The 9,579-nt window shown below is 36.2% G+C and overlaps 1 protein-coding gene and 1 pseudogene across 2 annotated transcripts; both read left to right on the top strand.

Moving 5' to 3' along the window:
• The first annotated feature begins 1,179 nt into the window (after positions 1 to 1,179).
• Positions 1,180 to 7,008, top strand: LOC111297746 (putative disease resistance RPP13-like protein 1). 2 transcript variants are annotated; one of them, XM_089741082.1, is made up of 7 exons: positions 1,180 to 5,494; positions 5,685 to 5,806; positions 5,918 to 6,093; positions 6,192 to 6,287; positions 6,430 to 6,506; positions 6,601 to 6,713; positions 6,833 to 7,008. In XM_089741082.1, exon 1 carries the CDS (start codon positions 1,278 to 1,280, stop codon positions 5,424 to 5,426), a length of 4,149 nt encoding a protein of 1,382 aa, XP_089597208.1. In that variant the 5' UTR covers positions 1,180 to 1,277; the 3' UTR covers positions 5,427 to 5,494; positions 5,685 to 5,806; positions 5,918 to 6,093; positions 6,192 to 6,287; positions 6,430 to 6,506; positions 6,601 to 6,713; positions 6,833 to 7,008. The 2 variants fall into 2 exon arrangements, with proteins under 2 accessions (XP_089597208.1, XP_089597207.1); XM_089741081.1 differs by having other exon boundaries at positions 6,828 to 7,008.
• Positions 6,227 to 7,815, top strand: LOC111296695 (formate--tetrahydrofolate ligase pseudogene; annotated as a pseudogene).
• The last annotated feature ends 1,764 nt before the right edge of the window (positions 7,816 to 9,579 follow it).

The following is a 9,579-nucleotide window of genomic DNA, read 5'->3' as shown; positions in this document are numbered from 1 at the left end:
AATAAAATGCACAAAAGATATGAATTGACATCAAGGATATTTTGAAAATTTTTTAATTTTATAAAAATTTAAATATAATTTTTAATTTTTTATAAGTATATATTTTCTTGTTCATTTTAATTTGATTGATCAAGCTTTGGTTTTCTAAATAAATTTAAAAATTTTGAAAAACTTTTATAAGTTTAAACATTTTTACTAATTAAATACAAAAAAAACACTAAATTGTCTTGTTTATTTTTTCCAGCATGAAATTTTCCAAGTGTGTGTGTTCATATATATATATATGAAATATTTTCTATGTCAACATGACATAATAAAAAATTTTGGATGATTCTATTTTTCATCCCTATGTAATTAAAATTGCATAAATATGGATCTCAATTATTATAGTGATAAATTTGACATTTTTTCTTTTGTTTATCATATTAATTTATTCACATTTTAAATATACCATAATAGGGTTTCTTTACAGTAAAAAATTAGGGTATATATGATGACCCCTAATTTCATTAATAATTTTTTGTTATGAATTTTACAGATGAAATTTAAATAATTTCTCTATATTAAAGGTGTTATATAACTTCGGCTATTTTTCTATAAAAACTTAAGTTATTAATGCAAATCAATCTTTTCATAAGATCAGCTCACATGCCCAAATCTTCTAGCAAAATTCATCTCAACTTAAAGGGTGACAAATTAATCATGAGGTATCGTTAGGTTACTTTATTGCATTTAAAAGTTTTGGATTATTAGATTATTATTTTCATTTTGGATTGTGAGGGGTTAGTTTTTGGAATGGATTTGTAAAGGTCAGATAAATTTTTACAAACGTTTCTTATTCACAAAATGCTGATCACTTTATTATTTTAATTAAAAAAAAATACGTTTTCCATGCAATTTGCTTTTAAAATATAAATCCCAACCTCCACTAATTTGTTTTGTAGCCTTTAAAATTGTTAACATCACCATTGTCGAGGACTTATTGGAGTGTCTCCAAAAAAGTAATACTAAAATTCAAGTGAAGCCTGCGCTTACTTTTCAATTTGTTGAATGATCATTAAAAATTATTAATCAACATATCTGTGTCGGCGAAATTCAAAAACCACTTTCATACTATACTTTTATAGATAAGTTTTTCTTCCCTTAGATTATTGGATATGATTTTATGGATAGAGAAATAAAAATCAAACTTCCTTTCCACCTGCTAGCTCAACTGTTTTCAAAATCTTCTCTGCTCTCAGTTTTCTTCTAATTTCTTGCAAGAACACAAAACAAACATGTCTTTGCTTGGAGCACTGTCCGCTATACGAGAAGTTGCTATTTCTAAGTTTTTTGACTTTCTCCTAGATAAATTGGTGTCTTTTGAGTTTTTGCAATTTGTCAGTGAACAGCATATTCAAGAAGAGCTCGAGAAGTTAAAGAAAGAATTGCTGGAGATTCGTGCACTGCTTGATGATGCCGAGGAGAGGCAGTTAAAAGATCAATCTGTGGAATTTTGGTTGTCGGACCTCCTAAACTTGGCATATGATGTGGATGACATTGTAGACGAGCTTGAAACCGAAACTTCAAGGCGCAATTTGATGTTGGAATGTCGTGGTAGCTCAAGTAAGAAACCCAAACTCATTTCTGACTCATTCAATGTTGTTATGTTTAACAGGGGCATGGCGTCAAAGATAAAAGATATCTCTGCCAAATTGAAAAATTTAGAGCCTCAAAAAAATCAGTTACAACTGAGAATGATTGACTGCTCGAAATCCAACAGAATGAAAGAAAGGCAGCAACCTACTTCTCTGCAGATTGAAACTCATGTATATGGCAGAGACAAAGACAAGGAAGCAATACTTGAATTGGTCTTCAAGAGTGATGATGAAGGAAATTTTGTGATTCCCATCGTTGGCATGGGAGGGATCGATAAGACAACCTTAGCCCAGCTTGTTTACAATGATGCTACTATTCAAAATCATTTTGATATCAAAGCATGGGTTTGTGTTTCTGATGATTTTGATGTCACTAGAATAACAAAAGCAATTTTTCAATCAGTAACTTCTGAGCCATGCAATGACGATGATTTGAATTCACTTCAAGAAAAATTAAAGAAGAAGTTGTCAGAGAAAATTTTTTTGATTGTTTTGGATGATGTTTGGAATGAGAATTATCATAATTGGACCATTTTACAATCTCCATTTCCATCAAGGACTCCAGGAAGCAAAATTATCGTGACAACAAGAAGTTTTGCTGTTTCATCTACAGTGGGTGCTTCTCTTGCTCATTCTTTACGAGTTTTGTCAGAAGATGATTGTTTGTCTGCGTTTGCTCAACATGCATTGGGAGCCATAGATTCTGGAGGACATCCAAATCTAAAAGAAGTTGCTGAGAAAATAGTGAGGAAGTGCGATGGCTTGCCTTTGGCTGCCAAAACCCTTGAAGGCTTGCTGCGTACTAATGTTGACCATGATGTTTGGAAAGATATATTAGAGAGTGAGTTATGGAAGCTATCAGACCATCGGTGTGGTATAATTCCAGCTCTCCAATTGAGTTATCATCATCTTCCTCCACATTTAAAACGGTGCTTTGCATATTGCTCCATTCTTCCTAAGGGCTATGAATTTCAAGAGAGAGAAATAATCTTGTTATGGAAGGCAGAAGGCTTTTTACAAGAAGCAAGGGATAAACATAGCATTGAAGCTCTAGGCCACAAGTATTTTGGAGATCTAGTATCAAGGTCTCTTTTGCAAATATCAAATAAAGATAGATCTCGATTTGTTATGCATGACCTTATCAGTGATTTGGCTCAATCAGTTGCTGGAGAAATATGCTTCAGAATAGAGGGTGATCGGCAAATCTCAAAGGACACTCGCCACTTATCTTACATTGGTGGCAAGTATGATGGCATCAAAAAATTTAAGGGTATTAGTGAAGCACAACATTTACGTACCTTTTTGCCATTTAGGCTGTCAAATGATAAAATTGGCTATGTAACCAATAATGTTTTATCACAGTTGTTGCCAAATTTGAGATGCCTCAGGGTGCTTTCTTTGGGAGGGTATCAAATCGTTAAGTTGCCAATTTTTATTGGAGATTTAAAACACTTGCGATACTTAGATTTCTCTTACACTCTTATTAAAAGCTTGCCCGAGTCAATAAGTACTCTTTATAATTTAGAAACCCTTTTATTAAGGGAGTGTCAGAAACTTGAGAAGCTACCATCAGAGATGGAAAACCTAGTCAACCTATGTTTTCTTGATATCACCGGTGCATATAGATTAGAAGGCATTTTTAGTAATTTTGGCACAATAGCTGATCTTCAAACACTGTCCAATTTTGCTTTGTATGAAGGCAATGGATGTCAAATAAGGGAGTTAGAGGATTTATCAAATCTCAAGGGTCAACTTTGTATTTCAGGGTTAGAGAATGTTGTTGAAACTCAAGATGCTTGGAAGGTTAAGTTAGATGATAAGCCAGGATTGGATAAGTTAGAATTGAAGTGGAGCCGATGCTTTGAGAATAGTAGAAAAGAAATTGAGAAAAAAGTGTTGGATTTGCTTCAACCTCCCAAAAAGCTTAGGGAGCTTGTCCTCGGGTACTATTGTGGTGTGAGGTTGGCGGAATGGATAGCAAATTCTTCAATCAACAATTTACTATCTTTATACCTTGAAAATTGTCCAAATTGCACATCATTGCCATCAATCGGGCAATTGCCATTGCTGGAAAAATTACGCGTCAAGGGATTGCACAATGTAACTAGTGTGGGAGTTGAGTTCCTTGGAGAAAAAACGCCTGATGCATTTCGTTCATTGGACAGTTTAGAATTTGAAGACATGCCTAAATGGGAGAACTGGAACTTTTGTGAAGTTGACGAGGAAGCCAGAAAATTCCCAAGACTTCGTTTACTCCTTATTCAAAATTGCCCGAAGCTGTTGGGAAGTATATCAGAAAATCTCCCTTGCCTGGAGAAACTTGTGATTTTTAACTGTGAAAAATTGGTGATTTCAATTCAAAGCCTTCCAATGCTTTCAGAATTAAAAATTCATAGGTGCCACCAGGTAGTGTATAAAGGTTTTGCAGATGATAGATCATTAAGAAGTGTTTATTTTTCAAAGATTCCCAAGTTTACTTGTGCAGCAGAATGGTTAATGTTCGGTTCAACAAAAGTGGAATCACTTGAGATTGATGATTGCGAGGAGTTGTGCTCTTTGCGAGAGAACAATTGGGGATTGCTAACTCAGTCGATGTCCCTTGTCTATTTGACAATTCGAAACTGGCCGCAACTTGTCTCCATAGGGGCAGAAGAGGAAAAAGAAGAATTGATGCAATTAAAGATCCCTGGTAGCATAGAGCAAATGAGAATAGAGAACTGTGAAAGGCTAGAAAAGCTATCAACACGCTTGCACTACATCACATCGCTTAGGGTGCTAGAGCTTTTGTCTTGTCCAAAGCTGATTTCCCTTTCAAAGAGCAATTTGCCTTTGCATTTGAAAAGGCTAGTGATTAACAAATGTGAAAATTTGCAGCGTTTATTGTTGGACGAGGGAGAGAATGTCAATTCTATAAGTGCATGTCTTCTTGAGCGGTTGGATGTTCGCAATTGTCCATGCCTTGTATCTTTATCATCAAGGGGGGAGTTACCAACGAGGCTTAAACAACTGAGAATAAGGTGTTGTGCAAAGCTGGAGTCCATAGCACAAGAAATTCAAGATAGCTCTTCTCTTGAATATATTCAGATCGTTGAGTGTAGTAATATTAAGTATTTACCTCAAGGATTGAACAAACTCAGCCATCTCCGGATCATACATGTAAGTGATTGTTCAAATTTGGTTTCCTTTCCGAAAAGTGGTTTGATCACCCCAAACCTGAAAGTGCTTAGCCTCGGATTTTGTCAAAAACTCCAATCCCTGCCTGACGGTATGCACAACCTCAACTGTCTAGAAGAATTAAAAATAACAAATTGCTCAAGTTTGACATGCTTCCCAGAAGAGGGCATTGCTACTAATCTCCGAGAACTTGTCATCGAAGGACCCAATATCTGTAAGCCACTAATTAAATGGGGATTGCATAGACTCGCTTCTCTTGAAATTCTCTCCATACAAAATGGGTGTCCAGATGCAGAGTCCTTTCCACAAGAGGAGATAGGAATGATGCTGCCCTGCTCTCTCACCAGACTCGATATCTTCAATTTCCCAAAACTACAAATCCTATCCTCCAAGGGCTTTCAGTACCTCCCGTCTCTGGAGTACTTGTCCATCGGACATTGCCCAAACCTCAAGTCTCTTCCAGAAAAGAACATGCTTTCTTATCTTTTGCGGCTGGATATTTGGAATTGTCCACGGCTAAATGAACGGTTCGAAAAGAAAGGACCAGAGTGGTCCAAGATAGCCCATATACCTTGTGTGCAAATTGATGACAGATACATCTATGATTCCAGCTAATTCTGTTTCAAAGGATAATGGTTCAGACAATAATTCTTCAGAGCAGCAAAGTTGAAAAGAAATGACAGGTATTGATTATAACCCTTTTTACAATTAAAATGATTATTCCATCTTCAACTTTATACACTAAAGAGAAAGGAAAACGCTTCCAATTTATTTTATTGATCATCAAGTATATAATCTTTTTTTGAGGATCGTGATCCTCTGGTTTTTTTACATTAATTAAAAAAATTGAGATTTTTTTACTTATTTTTGCAGGATAAGATACTAACCACGACCTTATCAACAAAATGCTTGTTATCTGCTGAGAGTAAAGATTGAAATATCAGAACGGGAGTTCATATTGGTTTTCTTGGTGCTGGCCGTTATATGGAGCAGAGGTTTGTGAATTCTCTTTGGTATTTTGGATTAGTAAAGGGATTTTTTTCGATAAAAAAAAGTGAATTTTTTCCCTTTTTTTCTGATAAGATTGTCGTAAAACATGAACCCAGGAACTTAAAGAAGAATAAAAATCGTAAGTGGTAGTGGAGGACAGATATATTTCGTACTAGAGAACTATCCAGATGCGTTGAGCTTATGCTTTAAGGTGATGCTTCCCTGCCAGTTTCTCAATGTCTAAGAAATGACGCAAATACTGCACCAGCAGTAACATTGAACCTAGGCATCAGTGAGTGACTTCATTGTTGCAATGATTAAAAGAAACGCCTATTCTTTTGCTCTTCCTTTCCACTAAACCATCTTACCCGGTTGAGTTTTTCTTTGTAGTCAATCCATGCCATTGTTTAAAGCTGTCAATAAAAATGGGTACTTTGTTGGAGACATGATATTTGCAGGTTACAAGCAGATTAAACCACTTAGAAGGTAGACTAGTAACCAACTACTGATATCCTCCTTTATGCTTTTATGCAGCATGGAGATGCCAATAATTATGATTTGCACCTGAAATTCACATATTGAAAATATTATTTAAAGTAATCTTGATGTTTTGAAATTGATTTTGTAGGCAGCATGCAAGGTTTACAAACTACAATTTGTGTACACAGCGATTGTAATTGCAGGCTAACTCAAGTTAGAGATCAGGTATAGTTCAAATCTAAACAATATTTTGTTCCATCTGATTTGAACATGAGTAAATCAAAGCTCCAAATCATTAATTCTACCTCTGGAAATACAGGAATATTAAATGCTCCTTTATCCTAAAAGAATGAGAAAAAATTCTCTTTTGGATCTCTACGTGGATTTGGCTTTCTAGCCTATAAAAGGACGTCTAAAAAGATTTATGAAGAGGTTAGTTCTCTCTCAAGACTTTTACATGTTATCTATGTTTACATAATTGAAAAAGAAATACATGTTAAGTTTTAAATAGACGGTGGTTAATTTGATTAATGATGTTGCTGGCAGTTCAGGTTGCAGAAGCTTTCGTTCTACAAAAGCAAACTCATTTGTGGAATGTGGTTAAGAAAGAAATTTTGGCTCAAAAGGTAGAACGATATTGACCCAAATTCTAACACATGGAGCGGAGTGATGGATGTAAATGATGGGTTCTTGAAGAAAATCACCCTTGGCCAAGGCCCAGAAAAAAGGGAGTGGTGAGGGAAACACGATTTTATATTTCACTTGCAAGTGAGATAATGGCAGTTTTAGCCCTGACAACATCGCTTGCTGATACGAGAGAGCGGCTTGGCAAAATGGTAATTGGAAACAACTGGGCTGGTGATCCTTCAACTGTTGACGATCTTGGTGTTGCAGCAGGTGCTTTAACAGTGCTCATGGAAGATGCCATTAACCCTACTCTAATGTAGACCCTTGAGGGAACCCATTCTTGTTCATGCGGGTTCATTCGCAAATATTGCTCATGGTAAATCTTCGATCGTGGCTGATAAGATTGCATTGAAGCTGATGGGACCAGGTGGGTTTTGTGGTCACTGAAGCAGGTTTTGGTGCTGATATTGGAACAGAAAAATAAGTTCATGAATATCAAGTGCCGATACAGTGGTCTAATACAACAGTTTGCTGTTATCCTAGCAAAAATAAGGGCCTTGAAAATGCATGGTGGTGGCCCTGAAGTTGTTGCTGGGAAGCCTCTTCACCATGTCTACTTAAATGAGAATGTTTCTCTGGTTGAAACTGGTTGCGTGAATTTGGCAAGGCATATTGCAAACAAAAAAAAAAAAGGCATATGGTTGTCGCTGTGAACAAATTCTCAACTGATACTGAAGCAGAAATGAAAATGTAGCTAGAAATGCTGCACGCTGCATTGGCTGCTGGAGCATTTGATGCTATAATCTCTACTCACCATGCTCATGGTGGAAAAGGAAAAGGAGCGGTTAGTGTCTTTTTCCTACCAATCCGTTTCCATAAAAATCATTATGATGCACTCCAAAAGTGAATTCTTTAGAATTAGCCTCTTTGTTTTCACCCACATGCATGGCATCTCTTGTGTTATTTATGTAGCTGGGTCCATCTAGTTGAACAAAAGGGCCTGCGAGAATGTGTCAATGTGACACAGCCATTGAAGTTCCTATATACTTTGGGTATTAGTGTTAAAGAGAAATAGAGGCAATAGCAAGGTCATATTGTGCCAGTGGTTTGGAATACACCAACAGGTAAACTCCCCATTTTTCATTAAATAATCAATCAAGGAGCTTCCTGTGATGTTAAAGAAGACAAGATTGTTGTCACTATCAGTACTTTTCTAACTAACAAAACCATCCAGGAGTTTTCTTGTCGTCACGAGTCTTTTCTTTTTTTGTTTGTCAACTCAGGCTGAGACAAAGAAAAAGTTGTACAGCAGACAAAGGTTTTCTGATCCACCAATCTACATGGGAAAAACCCAGGACTCATTTTCACACGATGCCTCGGATAAGGGAGCTCCAAGTGGATTTACTTTACCAATAAGGAATGCGAGAGCCTGCATAGGAGATGGGTTTATTTATCCTTTAGTTGGTACAATGAGCATAATGCCAGCAGGGCTACCCAACATGGCCTTGCTTCTGTGAAATTAAGCTGGACACTGCCATTGGAAAGGTTATTGGACTTTCATGAAGCTTTAATTGAAACCTCTCTAGCAGATGTGATTCTCTAAGATGCTTGCCGAGCACTTCTCAAGTGCGCGCATGCAGCAACTGAGCAAGAAAAGTGAATCTTATCCAAGTTTGAATGATTGTGCCACTGATGGTGTGTCTTTGCTATCACCATAAACAAATCTTTCAACGTAAGGAGTTCAGTTCCGATTAAGACAGAGAAGTTGATATTAGCCCATCAAGCTGCACATGGCTATGGTGAATGGTAGTGGCAGCAGAGAAATCAGTGTCGCATTGTCATCCTAGCTACCTAGCTCATTCTTTTGATCTGTTACAATATCCTCGTTTGCTGATTGTAGCAAATTCTTCACACATGCATGTCTAAACTTCATTTGCTTTTGTCGACCAAAAGCTTCTTCAACTTGAACTGAAATTTATTTAAAAGATAACATGTATTTAAGTCAATCAAAGCTTAGTATGATACATTTCTCTTTCAATTATTTAAATATAGATAACATGTAGAAGTCTTGGAGAAATAACTAACCTCTTCATAAACCTTTTCAGTCCTTTTATAAGCCAGAAAGCTAAATCCACAGAGAGATGCAAGAGAGAAATTTAGCTGATCCTTTTAGGAGTAAGGAGCATTCAATATTCCTGTATTTCCATAAGCAGGATTAACTTTGATTTACTCATGTTCAAATCAGATGGAACAAAATATTGTTTAGATTTGAACCATACCTGATCTTTAACTTGAGTTAACCTGCCACTGTAATCGCTGCGTTCACAGATTGTAATTTGTAAACCTTGCACGCTGCCCACAAAATCAATTTCAAAACATCAAGATTACTTCATATTCTTTTTTCAAGATTTCAGATGCAAATCATAATTTTCGGCATCTCCATGCGAGAAAAAATAATAAAGCAAGGTATCAATATTTGGTTACCTGGCTATATTCCAAGTGGTATAATACGCTTATAACCTGGATATATTATGTCTCCAAGCAAAGCACCCATTTTTATTTACATCTTTAAACAATGGCACGGATTGACTACAAAGAAAAACTCAAGCAGAGGTAAGATGGTTTAGTGGAAAAGAAGAGCAACGGCTTGGGTGTTGCATTTAATCATTGC

This window comes from Durio zibethinus, chromosome 12 (assembly GCF_047325235.1).
Source record: "Durio zibethinus cultivar Kanyao isolate XHJ-2024 chromosome 12, ASM4732523v1, whole genome shotgun sequence".
Classification (NCBI taxonomy): domain Eukaryota; kingdom Viridiplantae; phylum Streptophyta; class Magnoliopsida; order Malvales; family Malvaceae; genus Durio; species Durio zibethinus.
This window is presented reverse-complemented; position numbering and strand designations above follow the sequence as displayed.

Excerpts from the sequence above, each read along its gene's own strand:
- LOC111297746 (XM_089741082.1), top strand. The coding sequence starts at position 1,278 with ATGTCTTTGCTTGGAGCACTGTCCGCTATACGAGAAGTTGCTATTTCT.